At 41.7% G+C, this 18,946-nt stretch overlaps 1 protein-coding gene across 1 annotated transcript in view; it reads right to left on the bottom strand.

The window, feature by feature from the left end:
* The window catches only part of COQ8A (coenzyme Q8A), a 452,989-nt gene that overhangs the window by 244,262 nt on the left and 189,781 nt on the right, over window positions 1-18,946 (bottom strand). The window contains exon 7 of the mRNA XM_053712627.1: window positions 4,249-4,371. Within this exon, the coding sequence (XP_053568602.1) occupies window positions 4,249-4,371 (123 nt within the window). The remainder of the gene's footprint in view (window positions 1-4,248; window positions 4,372-18,946) is intronic.

The raw sequence follows: 18,946 nt of genomic DNA, 5'->3' as shown, positions 1-18,946 counted from the left end.
AATTCCTCGCGGTCTTAGTACCGCCAGAAGAGTACCCAGAACCTTTGTGAAGATTCTTGGAGCCGTAGCCAGTCCGAATGGAAGAGCTACAAACTGGTAATGCCTGTCTAGAAAGGCAAACCTTAGATACCGGTAATGATTTCTGTGAATCGGTATGTGAAGGTAAGCATCCTTTAAATCCACTGTGGTCATGTACTGACCCTCTTGGATCATGGGCAGAATTGTTCGAATCGTTTCCATCTTGAACGATGGAACTCTTAGGAATTTGTTTAGGATCTTTAAATCCAAGATTGGCCTGAAAGTTCCCTCTTTTTTGGGAACTACAAACAGATTTGAGTAAAACCCTTGTCCTTGTTCCGACCGCGGAACAGGATGGATCACTCCCATTAATAAAAGATCCTGTACGCAGCGTAGGAACGCTTCTTTCTTTATTTGGTTTGTTGATAACCTTGACAGATGAAATCTCCCTCTTGGGGGAGAGGATTTGAAGTCCAGAAGGTATCCCTGAGATATGATCTCTAACGCCCAGGGATCCTGAACATCTCTTGCCCAAGCCTGGGCGAAGAGAGAAAGTCTGCCCCCTACTAGATCCGGTCCCGGATCGGGGGCCCTCGATTCATGCTGTCTTAGGGGCAGCAGCAGGTTTCCTGGCCTGCTTGCCCTTGTTCCAGGACTGGTTAGGTTTCCAGCCTTGTCTGTAGCGAGCAACAGCTCCTTCCTGTTTTGGTGCAGAGGAGGTTGATTCTGTTCCTGCTTTGAAATTACGAAAGGAACGAAAATTAGACTGTCTAGCCCTAGGTTTGGCTTTGTCCTGAGGCAGGGCATGGCCTTTACCTCCTGTAATGTCAGCGATAATCTCCTTCAACCCGGGCCCGAACAAGGTTTGCCCTTTGAAAGGTATATTAAGCAATTTAGATTTAGAAGTAACATCAGCTGACCAGGATTTTAGCCACAGTGCTCTGCGTGCCTGAATGGCAAATCCGGAATTCTTAGCCGTAAGTTTAGTTAAATGTACTACGGCATCTGAAATAAATGAGTTAGCTAACTTAAGGGCTTTAAGTTTGTCTGTAATCTCATCTAGTGTAGATGATTGAAGTGTCTCTTCCAGAGACTCAAACCAAAATGCTGCTGCAGCCGTGACAGGCGCAATACATGCAAGAGGTTGCAATATAAAACCTTGTTGAACAAACATTTTCTTAAGGTAACCCTCTAACTTTTTATCCATTGGATCTGAAAAGGCACAGCTATCCTCCACCGGGATAGTGGTACGCTTAGCTAAAGTAGAAACTGCTCCCTCCACCTTAGGGACCGTTTGCCATAAGTCCCGTGTGGTGGCGTCTATTGGAAACATTTTTCTAAATATCGGAGGGGGTGAGAACGGTACACCGGGCCTATCCCACTCCTTAGTAACAATTTCAGTAAGTCTCTTAGGTATAGGAAAAACATCAGTACTCGCCGGTACCGCAAAATATTTATCCAACCTACACATTTTCTCTGGTATTGCAACTGTGTTACAATCATTCAGAGCCGCTAACACCTCCCCTAGTAATACACGGAGGTTTTCCAGCTTAAATTTAAAATTTGAAATATCTGAATCCAATCTATTTGGATCAGAACCGTCACCCACAGAATGAAGTTCTCCGTCCTCATGTTCTGCCGCCTGTGACGCAGTGTCTGACATGGCCCTAATATTATCAGCGCACTCTGTTCTCACCCCAGAGTGATCACGCTTGCCTCTAAGTTCTGGTAATTTAGCCAAAACTTCAGTCATAACAGTAGCCATATCCTGTAATGTGATTTGAAATGGCCGCCCAGATGTACTCGGCGCTACAATATCACGCAACTCCCGAGCGGGAGATGTAGGTACTGACACGTGAGGCGAGTTAGTCGGCATAACTCTCCCCTCGTTGTCTGGTGAAATATGTTCAATTTGTACAGATTGACTTTTATTTAAAGTAGCATCAATACAGTTAGTACATAAACTTCTATTGGGCTCCACTTTGGCATTAGCACATATAGCACATGTATCTTCCTCTGAATCAGACATGTTTAACACACTAGCAATTAACTAGCAACTTGGAAATGCTTTTTTTTAAGTAATTTACAATAATCTGAAAACGAACTGTGCCTATAAGAAGCACAGAAAAAATTATGACAGTTGAAAATAATTAAGTTATAGCATCAATCTTTGTCAGAAATATACAATTTTAGCAAAGGATTGTTCCCATTAGCAAAGGATAACCAACCCAGGCAGCAGAAAAAAATACACAAATAAACGTTTTTTATCACAGTCAACTACAATCTTCACAGCTCTGCTGTGATGATTACCTCCCTCAAAAAAGGCTTTGGAGATCCCTGAGTTCTGTAGAGATGAACCGGATCATGCAGGAAGAAAATGAACCTCTGACTGAGTTTTTTGATGCGTAGTAAAAGCGCCAAAAATGGCCCCTCCCCCTCACACATAACAGTGAGAGAGATCAGTGAACTGCTTTAATTTAAACAAAAACTATTGCCAAGTGGAAAAAATAGTGCCCAAAACATTTTTTCACCCAGTACCTCAGAGAAATAAACGTTTTTACATGCCAGCAAAAAAACGTTTAACCTCAATAAATTAATTGTTATTTAAAACCTATTGCAAGTCCCTGCAAATTAGGTTAAGTCTATGCATACAGTATAAATCCAGTGAAGTACCATTCCCCAGAATACTGAAGTGTAAAATATACATACATGACAGCCTGATACCAGCTACATCTACTGCATTTAAGGCTGAGTTTACATTATAACGGTATGGCAGGATTTTCTCATCAATTCCATGTCAGAAAATAACAAACTGCTACATACCTCTTTGCAGATTAATCTGCCCGCTGTCCCCTGATCTGAAGTTTACCTATCCTCAGATGGCCGAGAAACAGCAATATGATCTTAACTACTCCGGCTAAAATCATAGAAAAAACTCCGGTAGATTCTTCTTCAAATTCTACCAGAGAATGAATAACACACTCCGGTGCTATTATAAAATAACAAACTTTTGATTGAAGTTAATAAACTAATTAAATCACCACAGTCCTCTCACACATCCTATCTATTCGTTGGGTGCAAGAGAATGACTGGAGGTGACGTAGAGGGGAGGAGCTATATGGCAGCTCTGCTGGGTGAATCCTCTTGCACTTCCTGTAGGGGAGGAGATAATATCCCAGAAGTAATGATGACCCGTGGACTGACCACACTTAACAGGAGAAATAATGGTATCTTTAGAAAGTCCATTTAATGGCGAGAAAAACGGTATATAATATGTGTGGGTACAGTAAATGAGTAAGAGGAAAATTACAGCTAAACACAAACACCTCAAAAATGTAAAAATAGCCTTGGTCCCAAACGGACAGAAAATGGAAAAGTGCTGTGGTCATTAAGGGGTTAAAAACCACACCTCAGATCATTCTTTACGTCATTTCATCAAAATTCTATGTCTGGTGATTTTTAGCCCAGAATCTTGAAACAGTTTCATGATATAAGTTTCTGTGACAGTATAAAAGCTATGGAAAAAAAAAGTCTTATCAAGCTGGTGTAAAAGTGCAGCTCGAAAGTACAAGATTTTATCGTTACTTTTTTATTTTATTAACAACCAACCTGAATGTTCCAAAAAGTAGTATTTTGGATAAACTGGATTTTAGTATTTTCAGTAGTTGTATGGGATGGAATTAGTAGTTAACACACAATATTCTCATTTCCACCCAATAAAAACAGAAAAGATCTGTAGAACAGCTAATCATCATCTGCTGAACATGACTTGTATTTCCCTATTTAATTGTAAGTTTTCATTTACATCATCCATTTTACCCACTGGTCATTAACCAGACTGAAGAACTTAAAGGGACATAAAACCCAAAACATTTTAATGAATTACAGAGAGCATGCAATTTTAAACAACTTTCCAATTTACTTCTATTATCTATTTTGCTTCATTCTCTTAGCATCCTTTGTTTAAAAGCATATCTAGATAGGATCAAATGCTTGGAGCTATCCACCGATTGGTGGCTGAGCTTGTATGCCCATTTTAATTGGCTTACAAATGTTTTCAGCTAGCTCCCAGCAGTGCATTGCTTCTTCAATAAAAGATACCAAGAGAATGAGGCAAACTAGAAAACGGCAAATGAGTTTAAAGGGACACGAAACCCAGATTTCTTCTTTCATGATTCCGACAGAACATACATTACGTTCCAATTTACTTCTATTTCCCGTTGCTCTTACCTTGAATGCTGAGCATTTGGCCCAGTTTCAGCGCAGCACCTCGGACCTTACAGAGAGTTCTCACAATGCGCTCAGCATTAGCTTCAGACAGGAATGGGCTGGAGTCCATCACTGACTTTTTACCTGTGAGAAAGATCGTTGGAGAGTGTAAATGCAGACAGCGAGATAACAAAACCAAATACAAAGTATCTGTATTTATAATTCCATGAATCTTTAGCAACACTACAAATACATTACATACTTCATTACATTAGAGCATTACTGACTGTGAAACTGTAAAGCACATAGGTAAAGTTCACTCAGAGAACCAGTTAGCCAATCGGGATCTGCAAACCTTGTGGTTCTCAAGTGAGACTTTACCTATGTGTTAATCCCCTTTGCAGGTTAAACACACAGACTTCCTGAACAAATAGTGCAAAAATGACATTTTCTTAACAAATGTTAAATCTACAATGTCACTTTAAAGGGACAGTCTAGGCCAAAATAAACTTTCATGATTCAGATAGAGCATGTAATTTTAAAAAATTTTCCAATTTACTTTTATCACCAATTTTGCTTTGTTCTCTTGGTATTCTTAGTTGAAAGCTTAACCTAGGAGGTTCATATGCTAATTTCTTAGACCCTGAAGCCCACCTCTTTCAGATTGCATTTTAACAGTTTTTCTCCACTAGAGGGTGTTAGTTCACGTATTTCATATAGATAACACTGTGCTTGTGCACGAGAAGTTATCTGGGAGCAGGCACTGATTGGCTAGACTGCAAGTCTTTTAAAAGAACTGAAAAAAGGGGCAGTTTGCAGAGGCTTAGATACAAGATAATCACAGAGGTTAAAAGTATATTATTATAAATGTGTTAGTTATGCAAAACTGGGAAATGGGTAAGAAAGGGATTATCTATCTTTTAAAACAATAAAAATTCTGGTGTAGACTGTCCCTTTAAACTATGTATTATATCTGCAGCAGACACATTTATATAAAAAAAACACATGTACAGCAATGACCTGTATCATTAGATAATGGCAATGAGTGACAAACTATGGGTGTCAACTACAATTTTCAGAAGCTACAAATATTTGTCAAGCCCTGATCTGTGTTTTCAAAAAAGTATTACAGCTTCAAACCTTTAGCTCCGAGAAACAATCGAATTGGGCAGCAGAGCTCGGGGTACTTGAATTTTCCGTGGCCGGACCTTTAGCTCGGAGTACTTGAATTTTCCGTGGCCAGACTTTTAGCCGACGGACATTTTGCCGAAACACAAGTGGCTGTCAGATAATAGTCCGGCCACGAGATAGATAGATTTGATAGATTGATAGATACATAGATTAGATAGATAGATCAATAGATGCAATAGATAAATTTGATAGATACGATAGATAGATTTGATAGATAATTTCCCAGACAGAGAATTACAAGACGTGCGGTCTGGGACCCATGGTAAGGTTCCCAGAGGCAGTTGCGGCGCCCGAGGCTCTGATTAGAACAGAGCACTCTGGAACGTATCTGCCCTCAGCCGAAATCGGAACATTCTTTAGCTTTCTGTCTGTCGGCCAAATGTCCTTCTGCATTATGTCAGAGCACCGAATTTTCTATCTATATTAAAAAGTAAGTTAGAGCATCTTCATTACATCTGACGAATTAAACTCCATGTAAAATGTCACTAAGAGTCTAGATCTGATTATAAAAAGCAGAGGGTTTCATCCCATCACTTTAACTAGCGTTTCAGACGCACTTTCACAAGCCTGCAATGCTAGAGCTTGTTTCAAAAAGGAAAGAAAAAAATAATAATGCGCGTATCTACAAGTAGTGCACTGCTGCTTCTCTGAGTCTATGCTTTACCACAAACGATACCAAGAGAATGAAGTAATTAATAGTAATACATTTTACAATTACATGCTCATGAACATTTAAAGCACATTTCTCTTTACAGGGGCATGAAAAAGAAATTAAACAAACATCTTAGTCATATAAACATACAAGGGAAAAACCTATAAAGCATTAAAATAAAAAACAAATATCCAGATCAAGTGTTGTGAGGTTTTACATACAGGTATACCTCACTTTACAGCGCTTCACTTTACAGCGTTTCGCTTATACAGCGCTTTGTGGAGCTGAAGTTCAACCTCCAAAGATTTTGAAACAGTGCTCTAATCTTCGTGAGATTGCGAGAAAAGTGACTGGCACCGTTTTGTTATGCTTAGTTCACTCTGTTTACAGCATTACAGTGCAATCTTTGTGTCAGTCATATAGTCTGGCAAATTTTACTACAGTAACTGTCACTATTTTACAGGTACAGTATTTCTTGAATACTAATTGAATACTGTGCTGTGCTAGTGTTAAACTAAACGTAAAATTATTGCACACCTAATATATTTTAGTTCAAACATGTTTTCAAGTTTTTAAACACACTGGCAAGTAAGAAGGAAGCTAAAACCGCATTGCTTCACTTTAAGGCGGTTTTCACTTTACAGTGGGGCTCCGATCCCTAACCCGCTGTATGAGTGGGGTATATCTGTATTTGCATTTATTACATTTTGTGCCTGCTGTTGACCTAATAAATTATTAACTAAAGAAAAAAGAATAAAACAAATTCCTCCCTTATCAAGCAATACTAATCCATCACTAGTTTAATGTTTTATAGAAAGGTTACAGAATGATAAAAGTAGAAAACCAAGCTTATATCAGAGGTGAAGACCGTATCCTTATACCGGTCACTTCCATCCATGAGGATATTTAACTGTTCTATAAGAATTTTTTGCCACATACAAAATAAAGGTAATTTACAAAACCATGCATAATTAAAGGGACATTAGTCACCAATCTATTGTTTTCCTCTAGTACCTGCAACGGTCTTCAGTCATTCTCTTATTTTAGCTCATTGCACTTATTTGTGAAACTCTGCCTCTTCACACTGGACACCACCATCTTGGAGCTTATATTTGTTTAAGAGACAGTCTAGTAAAAAATAAACTTGCATGATTCAGATAGGGCATGTCATTTTAAACAACTTTCCAATTTACTTTTATCATCAATTTTGCTTTGTTCTCTTGGTATTCTTAATTAAAAGCTAAACCTAGGTAGGCTCATAGGCTAATTTCTTAGCGCTTGAAGGCCGCCTCTTATCTGAATGAATTTGACAGTTTTTAACAACTAAAGGCGTTAGTTCATGTGTGCCATATAGATAACATACTCCCACCTGTGGAGGAGTCAGCACTGATTGGCTAAAATGCAAGTCTGTCAAAATAACAGATAAGGAGGCAGTCTGCAGAGGCTTAAATACACGGTAATCACAGAGGTAAAAAAAAGTATATTAATATAACTGTTTGTTATACAAAACTGGGGAATTGGTAATAAAGAGATTATCTATCTTTTAAAAAAAAATTAAAAAAAATTCTGGCGTAGACTGTCCCTTTAAGTATCTTTATAACTGTGCAAATGTAACTTCTCCTCTCTCTATTATGTGACCTAATCAGAAGTGCAAGGTACAGCTGTCAAAAAGCCACTAACAGTAAAAGTGCACCGCTTCTGTCACAGGATGCAAGATGGCAGCACCCAGCATAAAATGCAGAGGATTCTGTGATGAGTTACAAGAGAACGGCTTTAAAGAAAACGGCATGTTACTGTAGTTGTACTCTGCAGTTTTATGTCCCTTTAAAAGAGATAGGTTAAGTCCCAATGACATGCACTATCTTAATCATACAGGTTTAATTTTAAGACCCTTTTAATTTCACTAAAGTTGTCAAAGTTACTTCTCTTGGTATCCATAGTTCAAAAGAATATTCACATATCCTCAGCAGCAGCAGCAATGCGCTACTGGGAGCTACACACATATGCCTTTTGTTATTGACTAATCAGATGTGTTCAGCTAGTTACAAGTAGCGCATGGGTTAAAGGGACATTATACACTTTTTTTTGCATAAATGTTTTGTAGATCTATTTACATAGCCCATGAAGTTATTTAAAAAAAAAAAAAAGTTTAGTTCTGCTTATTATAAATAATATTGCTCTGATTTTCAGATTCCTAACCAAGCCCCAAAGTCTTATGTGAATACCGTCAGCTACCTTCTCCAGCTTGCTGCTGTTTGTGTAAAGGGTCTTTTCATATGCAAAAGAAGGGGGAGGGTCTGATTTCACACTTGCAGTGGGCTTTCCAGCTACCTTTTCAACAGAGCTAAACCAAGAGCTTCTAAGTAAGTTTTTAAGCAGTTTTATACTGAATTTTATATCAGTATCTGTGCATCTTATTCTTTATAGTAGTGTCTATTACATGCAGTTATATGAAAATGAGTGTATACTGTCCCTTTAAGCACATACTTCAATGCAAGGTAGAGTACACTAATAAATTGTTTTATATTATAATGTCAAATTGTTTCTTGTCCTTTTAAACAGTTAAAAAAAAAAGACAAAATTAAACTTCATGAATCAGATATTAAATGTTATTTACTTCATTCTCTTCTATCCTTTGTTCAAGAGTAAAGCTACATGTGAGCTCAGAAGCGTGCACTTTATAATAAATTATGTATCAATGTTATACATAAGTCTAGCTAGGTTTACTCTTCAACAAAGGACAAGTAAATAAAGCAAATCTGATATAAATTTGTGAGAGATCCTCAAGTGCGCCGCGGCAGACTGAGAACAGTGTGACATTTTTTTAATTTTGCTTGTTTTGATGCGACAGGCTCATCAGGCAGACAGGCAGACATCATTTACAACCTTGACATATTGACATTCATTCACAGACAATCAATATGATGTATAATATATGCTGTATTATTCTACGTGTGATTTTGTAAAATTTTGGGATGGTAGTGTGCCGCAGGATTTTTTAATGTAAAAAAGTGTGCCACGGCAAAAAAAAAAAATTGAAAATCACTGCTCTAGAGGACACTGAAACAAAAAAAGAAACAAAAAACAAAAAAAACAAAAAAAAAAACACGGAAGGCAAAATTAGGCGGACCCTAAACTGAGGGCACCAAAGCCTGCAAAACCTCTCTCCCAAAAGCCGCTTCCGCCGAAGCAAAGACATCATATTTGTAAAATTTAGCAAAAGTATGTAAGGAGGACCAAATAGCTGCCTTACACATCTGCTCCATAGAGGCCTCATTCTTAAAGGCCCATGAAGAAGCCACAGACCTAGTTGAGCGAGCCGTAATCCTCTGAGGAGGCTTATGTCCCGATGTCTCATAGCCCAAACGAATAATGCTCCTCAACCAAAAGGATAGGGAAGTGGAAGAGGCCATGCACTTCCCCAAAAACAACACAAATAAAGACTATGTCTGTCTGAATTCTTTTGTGGAATGAAGATAGAACTTCAAGGCTTGAACCAAATCCAAATTATGAAGTAACCTTTCCTTTGAAGAAGGGTTAGGACACGAGGAAGTAAGGAAGGAACGAACGAACTACTATCTCCTGATTGATGTTACAGATTCAACACAATCTTGGGAAGAAATATCAACCCAGTGCGAAGAACAGCCTTATCAGCGTGAAAAATCAGGTAAAGAGTCTCACATTGCAAGGCCGCCAACTCAGAGACTCTGCGTGCCGATGCAATAGACAATAGGAATAGAACCTTCCAGGAAATAATTTTAATGTCAAGCGAATGCATAGGCTCAAACGGAGCTCTCTGCAAAATCTTAAGAACCAAGTTTAAGCTCTAAGGGGAGCGGAATTTTAAAGACAGGCCCGAGCCTAGACAGAGCCTGACTGAATATCAGGAAGCTCCGCAAGCTTCTTGTGTAACAGTACAGATAAAGCCGAAATCTGTCCCTTTAAGGAACTGGCAGCAAGTCCCTTGTCCAACCCATCCTGGAGGAGGAAGGACAATATCCTGGATACCCTAACCTTATTCCAGGAATATCGAAGTTCCTCACACCAGGACAAGTAGGTCCTCCACACCTTATGATAGATGTGACGAATGACCGGTTTCCTGGCTTGAATGAGATTATCAATCACTCTCTCAGAAAAACCTCTCTTTGCTAGGACTAAGCGTTCAATCTCCACGCAGTCAGCTTCAGAGTATTGAGATTTTGATGTAGAAAGGGAACCTGAACCAGCAGATCTCTGCAACAAGGTAACCTCCATGGCGGAGACGATGACATCCCCACCAGAAACCACATCCTCCTCGGCCACGACAGAGCAATTAGAATAGCCGAAGCTTGCTCCTGCTTGATGCGGGCCACTACTCGAGGTAGAAGTGGTAACGGTGGAAATATGTAGAATAGGTTGAACCCCCAAGGCACCGCTAAGGCATCTATCAGCTCTGCCTGGGGATCCCTAGACCGCGACCCGTATCTGGGTAGCTTGAAGTTGAGTCTGGAAGCCATGAGATCCATCTCTGGCGTCCCCCATCTGATGCAGATCTCTGCACACACCCCGGGATGGAGAGACCATTCCCCCAGATGAAACAATTGTCTGCAGAGAAAATCCGCTTCCCAGTTGTCCACACCCGGAATGTGGATTGCTGGCATCGAACAGTTGTGGGTCTCCGCCCACTCCAGAATCCAAAATACTTCCCTCATGGCTAGGGAGCTTCTCATCCCCGCCCCTGATGGTTGATGCAAGCCACCAAGGTAATGTTGTCCGACTGGAATCTGATGAATCAGGACAACCCCAGAAGGGCACCACAAACAGCTCCCCATCCCGACAGACTTGCGTCCGTGGTCACAATCTTCCAGGATGGTCTCAAGAAGGATGTCCCCTGGGACAGTTGGTTCGGACAGATCCACCAAGAGAGGGATTCCCTCGTTTTGGTTGTCCAGAGACATCTGTTGGGATAGATCTGACTGATCGCCGTTCCATTGTCTCAACATGCACAACTGAAGAGGACAGAAATGGAACCTGGTGTATGGAATGACATCTATGCTGGATACCATGAGTCCAACCACCTCCATACACCGGGCCACAGATGGCCTTGAGGAGGTCTGAAGGGCAAGACAGCTGGACGCAATCTTGCAACATCTCTGATCTGTGAGAAAAAACTTCATGAATATGGAATCTATTATCGTGCTCAGAAATTCCACTCTGATTTTGGGAACCAGGGAACTCTTTCCTATGTTTATCTTCCATCCATGAGATCGAAGGAGAAGAACAACCCTCAAGCCCTCGTATGATCCTCTACAAGATGGAGCCTGGACCAGTATGTCATCCAGATAAGGTGACATTGCAATACCTCTGGCTCTCGCCACCCCGAGAAACGCTCCCAGAACCTTCGTAAAGACTCTTGGGGCAGTCACTAGGCCAAAACAGTAGGGCCACAAACTGGAAGCTTTGGTCCAGAAAGGCAAATCTTAGGAAACTGAAGTTATCCTTGTGGATGGGCACGTGAAGGTAAGCATCCTTCAAATCTATTGTAGTCTCAATTGTAGTCCCCTCTTGAACTAGGAGCAGAATAGACCTGATCGTCTCCATCTTGAACGATGGGACCGGCAGAAACCGGTTTAGGCACTTTAGGTCTAGAATCGGACAAAACGTGCCCTTCTTTGGGACCACGAAAAGTTTTGAATAATACCCCAAACCTTTCTGCCAGAGGTACTGGTACTATTACCCTGAGAGAGGAGAGATTCCTTACACATTCCAGAAAGACGTCTCTTCTTTGGTCTTGATGATAGGTTTGACAGGAGAAATCTGCCCCGGACAGATAAATCTTGAATCCTATCCTGTAACCTTGGGCGATTAACTCCAGAACCCAAGGGTCCTGAACGTCTCTCATCCAGGCCTCCGCAAACAGAGATAGTCTGCCCCCTACGAGATCCATAGACTGATCGGGAGCCGCCCCTTCATGCAGATTTTGTCTCGGCGGGCTTCTTGCTCTGTTTGGCATTGTTCCAAGATTGAGCTTGTTTCCAAGTTCCGTTGGAATGCTCTGTCGCAGCAGGTTGCTGGGACTTATCTTAACGAAAAGTAGTTTTATTCTTCTTATCCTACAGTAGGAAAGCACCCTTGCCTCCCGTGACCATAGATATAATAGAGTCCAGGCCCAGACCAAAAAGAACTTCCCCTGAAAAGGGAGGGAAAGTAATCTAGACTTGGAAGTCATGTCAGCAGACCACGACTTTAACCACAGAGCCCTACGGGCTAGAACAGAAAAACCTGATGTCTTGGCATTCAGGCAAATAATCTGCATATTTGCATCACAGATGAATTAGCTACCCTTAAGGCCTTAATTCGTTCATGTATCTCCTCAAGGGGAGTCTCCACCTCGTCCAAAGCTGATAGAGCGTCAAACCAGTAGGTAGCAGCCCCAGCCAATGTAGCGACTGCCACTGTCGGTTGAAAAACAAACCCTGTGAGCGAAAACGTCTTTCTCAACATGAAATCCAATTTTTTGTATCCATGGGCTCCTTGAACAAAGAGCTATCTTCGAGCGGGATAGTAAGAAGTGAGGGAGAAAAGGACAAGCTAAGTTTCTTCCATTCGCTCTTAATAAAATTAGCCATCTTAACGGGGACCGGGGAATGTCTGAGGCACCACCCTGTCCTTGTAAAACCTATCTAACTTAGGGATTGAAGTTTCCTACGGTAGTTTCAGTTCTGGAACCTCTAACGTAGCAAGTACCTCTTTCAACAGAAAGCACAAATGCTCCATCTTAAACTTAAAGGAGGTCTAGATGTCGCCGATTCCGACCCAGAAAGAGCAGCCTCCAATGAGTCGGAGTCATCTTCATTAGCGGATAATCTATCAGACATCCAACGGAGTAGATGACCCCTGGGACGGACAGCTATGTTTCACCTTTCGCATGGTAAGGGCGTGGTAAGGCATTGAAGGCCACATAGAAAACCGTTTGAATGTAGGTAACGCACCTCGCAGGACGGAGAACCCTCAGAGGTGGACAGCTCAGTTGTACTAAATATCTTATTCTTTTTAGATATTGCAATATTATCAAAACATGTGGAACATAAATTGAGCAGGCGGATCTACCGGAACTCACAATAAACACAGGAATTAGTTTTGGATAAAGAGGGAGTACCCTCTAACAGAGTCCTCCATAGCTTGTGCCTTTATAAGGGACTAGAAAGAAATTAAATGGCACCTTTATACCCCAATGGCCAGGGCACTCACCACCTCCTATGACCCAGACCACAGAGAAAATGCTTTGTCTCCTGCAACCACCGATCAAGAAAAAGTTAAAGAGGCCACACCCGGTCACATGGAGTGCCATGCAGGACCGCCCCTACATTAACGAGAAAATGCACCAAAAAGGCTGTGTCGATATCTCTCTAAGGAAACCTGACTGTTCACACATTGACAGAGCCTCATATCACAAGTCACAGCATTAAACACAAAGAATATTATGCATAAATCCCCCCCGGTTCAATAATCCCCTTTCCGAGGATGTTGATTCTATACAGATAAAAAGAGACATACTGTGACCCCGTCTTCTTGAGTAATCAAATGTGTATAAATGAAACAATCTTACCAGAATCTATGCCGTGGAACAGGAACAAGGCCTTTCAAGTGTGACAGGGTAGTAGCATCGCTCCTGACATGGACTTAAGTGCAGAAAAGCAGGCAGCAAAACTCGTCAACGCGGATTGCTTATGGAGCTGTTAATCTGAGTTGGGATGGGTTCGTAGAAAGACTCTCCCTGCATCTCCGGAGTCTAACTTTCATCCAGAGGCTGACAGGACTACTTAAAACTCCAGTCCCATTTCGAAGAGTACTACCCTCCATAACAGACTATTCCGAATCTTCTGACACTTCTCTGCCAACCTCCTGTGATGAAAGGCAAAGAATGACTGGGGGATGGGGGAAGTGGGGGAGGTATTTAAGCCTTTGGCTGGGGTGTCTTTGCCTCCTCCTGGTGGCCAGTTTCTTAATTCCCACAAGTAATGAATGAAGCCGTGGACTCATCTCCCAATAAGATGGAAAATATGACCTTAAACTCCCTATATAAAGCATCAAGCAGGCTCCTATGCGGATACCTTGGGTGGTAGTTTGCAGCTAAATACGTCTCTGGATTCCTATTGGTTACTCAGTCCTGCACAGTAGCAGCAATGCACTAAAGTCCCTGATTGTGATTTGCAAGGGAAAATACATAGTTTGCATGGAGCTTTTATTTGAAAATAACCAACTACTAAATCACAAAATAATGTCCCTTTCAAGAGACAATAAACTTCTTGAGAGCACAATATAATAATGTGTTAGTTATGGATAGTAAAACAATTTCACAACATACATTAATTTCGCCTCTTTTTCATTTACTTTAGGCTTTGAAATGTTTGCGTTTTCTAATTGCCAGAGAAGGAACTGCACCTTACTGACTTCAAATCTAACCCTGTTACATATATGCCCATAACTGCCCTCAGCAAAACAATAAAGTCTATATTAACATAATGACCATAGCTAGCCTTTCCTACTTCAGTAACTAGTCTGGCTTAGATCCTCCAAATAAGGCAAGTTATAGGTACAAAACCCTTTATCCAAACTGCATGAGACTGGAAAAGGTTTGGATTGCAGAATATTTGTATATTTCCATTTGTAAAATGGGAGTATGCAGAGGGGATGGGACCAAGTGTAAACAATATCTTATATAATTTAGGCAATATTTACAACATATGTATATTTTAATGAAAAGGGTTTTGTAATAAAAACATAATTTATGCTTACCTGATAAATTTATTTCTCTTGTAGTGTATCCAGTCCACGGATCATCCATTGGGATATTCTCCTTCCCAACAGGAAGTTGAAAGAGGATCACCCACAGCAGAGCTGCTATATAGCTCCTCCCCTCACTGCCATATCCAGTCATTCGACCGAAACAAGCCGAGAAAGGAGAAACCATAGGGTGCAGTGGTGACTGTAGTTTAATTAAAATTTAGACCTGCCTGAAAAGGACAGGGCGGGCCGTGGACTGGATACACTACAAGAGAAATAAATTTATCAGGTAAGCATTATGTTTTCTCTTGTTAAGTGTATCCAGTCCACGGATCATCCATTACTTGTGGGATACCAATACCAAAGCTAAAGTACACGGATGATGGGAGGGACAAGGCAGGAACTTAAACGGAAGGAACCACTGCCTGTAGAACCTTTCTCCCAAAAACAGCCTCCGAAGAAGCAAAAGTATCAAATTTGTAAAATTTGGAAAAAGTATGAAGGGAAGCCGCAGCTCTAGTAGAATGAGCTGTAATCCTTTCAGGAGGCTGCTGTCCAGCAGTCTCATAGGCTAACGGATTATACTCCAAAGCCAAAAAGAAAGAGGTTGCCGAGGCCTTCTGACCTCTCCTCTGTCCAGAGTAAACAACAAACAGCTTAGATGTTTGGCGAAAATCTTTAGTAGCCTGTAAGTAAAACTTTAAGGCACGGACTACGTCTAGATTATGCAAAAAACGTTCCTTCTTTGAAGAAGGATGAGGACATAATGATGGAACAACAATCTCTTGATTGATATTCTTGTTAGAAACCACCTTAGGTAAAAACCCAGGTTTTGTACGCAGAACAACTTTATCTGAATGAAAGATCAGATAAGGAGAATCACAATGTAAGGCAGATAACTCTGAGACTCTTCGAGCCGAGGAAATAGCCATCAGAAAAAGAACTTTCCATGAAAGAAGTTTGATATCAATAGAATGAAGGGGTTCATTCTAGAACCAAGTTTAAGCTCCATGGAGGAGCAACAGGTTTAAACACAGGCTTAATTCTAACTAAATCCTGACAAAATGCCTGAACGTCTGGAACTTCTGCCAGACTCTTGTGTAAAAGAATAGACAGAGCAGAAATCTGTCCCTTTAAAGAACTAGCTGATAATCCTTTGTCCAAACCCTCTTGGAGGAAGGACAATATTCTAGGAATCCTAACCCTACTCCATGAGTAATTCTTGGATTCACACCAATGAAGATATTTAAGCCATATCTTGTGGTAAATTTTCCTGGTGACAGGCTTTCGTGCCTGTATTAAGGTATCAATTACTGACTGACTGGAAAAGCCACACTTTTATAGGATCAAGCGTTCAATCTCCATGCAGTCAGTCTCAGAGAAAGAAGATTCGGATGATTGAAAGGTCCTTGTATTAGAAGGTCTTGTCTCAGAGGCAGAGTCCATGGTGGAAAGGAGGACATGTCCACTAGGTCTGCATACCAGGTCCTGCGTGGCCACGCAGGCGCTATCATTATCACTGATGCTCTTTCCTGTTTGATTTTGGCAATCAGACGAGGGAGCAGAGGAAACGGTGGAAACACATAAGCCAGGTTGAAGAACCAAGGCGCTGCTAGAGCATCTATCAGTGCCGCTTCTGGGTCCCTGGACCTGGATCCGTAACAAGGAAGCTTAGCGTTCTGGCGAGATGCCATGAGATCCAATTTTGGTTTGCCCCAACGGAGAACCAATTGAGCAAACACCTCCGGATGGAGTTCCAATTCCCCCGGATGAAAAGTCTGATGACTTAGAAAATCCGCCTCCCAGTTCTCTACACCTGAGATATGGATCGCTGACAGGTGGCAAGAGTGAGTCTCTGCCCAGCGAATTATCTTGGAGACTTCTAACATCGCTAGGGAACTCCTGGTTCCCCCTTGATGGTTGATGTAAGCCACAGTCGTGATGTTGTCCGACTGAAATCTGATGAACCTCAGTGTTGCTAGCTGAGGCCAAGCCAGAAGAGCATTGAATATTGCTCTTAACTCCAGAATATTTATTGGGAGGAGTTTCTCCTCCTGAGTCCATGAACCCTGAGCCTTCAGGGAGTTCCAGACTGCACCCCAACCTAGAAGGCTGGCATCTGTTACAATTGTCCAATCTGGTCTGCGAAAGGTCATACCCTTGGACAGATGGGCCCGAGATAACCACCAGAGAAGAGAATCTCTGGTTTCCTGATCCAGATTTAGTAGAGGGGACAAATCTGTGTAATCCCCATTCCACTGACTGAGCATGCATAATTGCAGCGGTCTGAGATGCAGGCACGCGAATGACACTATGTCCATCGCCGCTACCATTAAGCCGATTACTTCCATGCACTGAGCCACCGTGGGGCGCGGAATGGAGTGAAGAACACGGCAAGCATTTAGAAGTTTTGATAACCTGGACTCCGTCAGGTAAATTTTCATTTCTACAGAATCTTTTAGAGTCCCTAGGAAGGAAACCCTCGTGAGAGGAGATAGAGAACTCTTTTCTTCGTTCACTTTCCACCCATGCGACCTCAGGAATGCCAGAACTATCTCTGCATGAGATTTGGCAATTTGAAAGCTTGACGCCTGTATCAGGATATCGTCCAGGTAAGGAGCCACCGCTATGCCTCGCGGTCTTAGGACCGCCAGAAGTGAGCCCAGAACCTTTGTAAAAATTCTTGGGGCTGTAGCCAACCCGAATGGAAGAGCTACAAATTGGTAATGCCTGTCTAGAAAGGCAAACCTCAGAAACTGATGATGATTCTTGTGAATTGGAATGTGAAGGTAGGCATCCTTTAAGTCCACTGTGGTCATGTACTGACCCTCTTGGATCATGGGTAAAATGGTTCGAATAGTTTCCATCTTGAATGACGGAACTCTGAGGAATTTGTTTAGGATCTTTAAATCCAAAATTGGTCTGAAGGTTCCCTCTTTTTTGGGAACCACAAACAGATTTGAATAAAACCCCTGTCCTTGTTCCGTCCGCGGAACTAGATGGATCAATCCCATTACAAGGAGATCTTGTACGCAGCTTAGGAATGCCTCTTTCTTTATCTGGTTTGCAGATAACCTTGAAAGGTGAAATCTCCCTTGTGGAGGAGAAGCTTTGAAGTCCAGAAGATATCCCTGAGATGTTTTCTCCAACGCCCAGGGATCCTAAACATCTCTTGCCCACGCCTGGGCGAAGAGAGAGAGTCTGCCCCCTACTAGATCCTTTTCCGGATAGGGGTCCGCTCCTTCATGCTGTCTTAGAGGCAGCAGCAGGCTTTCTGGCCTGCTTGCCCTTGTTCCAGGACTGGTTAGGTTTCCAGGCTTGCTTGGATTGAGCAAAAGTTCCCTCTTGTTTTGAAGCAGAGGAAGTTGATGCTGCACCTGCCTTGAAATTTCGAAAGGCACGAAAATTAGACTGTTTGGCCTTTGATTTGGCCCTGTCCTGAGGAAGGGTATGACCCTTACCTCCAGTAATGCCAGCAATAATTTCTTTCAAACCAGGCCCGAATAAGGTCTGCCCCTTGAAAGGAATGTTGAGTAATTTAGACTTTGAAGTCACATCAGCTGACCAGGATTTAAGCCATAGCGCCCTACGCACCTGGATGGCGAATCCGGAATTCTTAGCCGTTAGTTTAGTCAAATGAACAATGGCGTCAGAAACAAATGAGTTAGCTAGCTTAAGAGTTCTAAGCTTGTCAACAATTTCAGTCAATGGAGCTGTATGGATGGCCTCTTCCAGGGCCTCAAACCAGAATGCCGCCGCAGCAGTGACAGGCGCAATGCATGCAAGGGGCTGTAAAATAAAACCTTGTTGAATAAACATTTTCTTAAGGTAACCCTCTAATTTTTTATCCTTTGGATCTGAAAAAGCACAACTGTCCTCAACCGGGATAGTGGTACGCTTTGCTAAAGTAGAAACTGCTCCCTCCACCTTATGGACAGTCTGCCATAAGTCCCGTGTAGTGGCATCTATTGGAAACATTTATCTAAATATAGGAGGTGGGGAAAAGGGCACACCGGGCCTATCCCACTCCTTACTAATAATTTCTGTAAGCCTTTTAGGTATTGGAAAAACATCAGTACTCACCGGCACTGCATAGTATTTATCCAGCCT

Source organism: Bombina bombina, chromosome 4 (assembly GCF_027579735.1).
Source record: "Bombina bombina isolate aBomBom1 chromosome 4, aBomBom1.pri, whole genome shotgun sequence".
NCBI classification, from domain to species: Eukaryota; Metazoa; Chordata; class Amphibia; order Anura; family Bombinatoridae; genus Bombina; species Bombina bombina.
The sequence above is the reverse complement of the archived record's forward strand: the minus strand, read 5'-3'. Positions and strand labels throughout refer to the sequence as shown.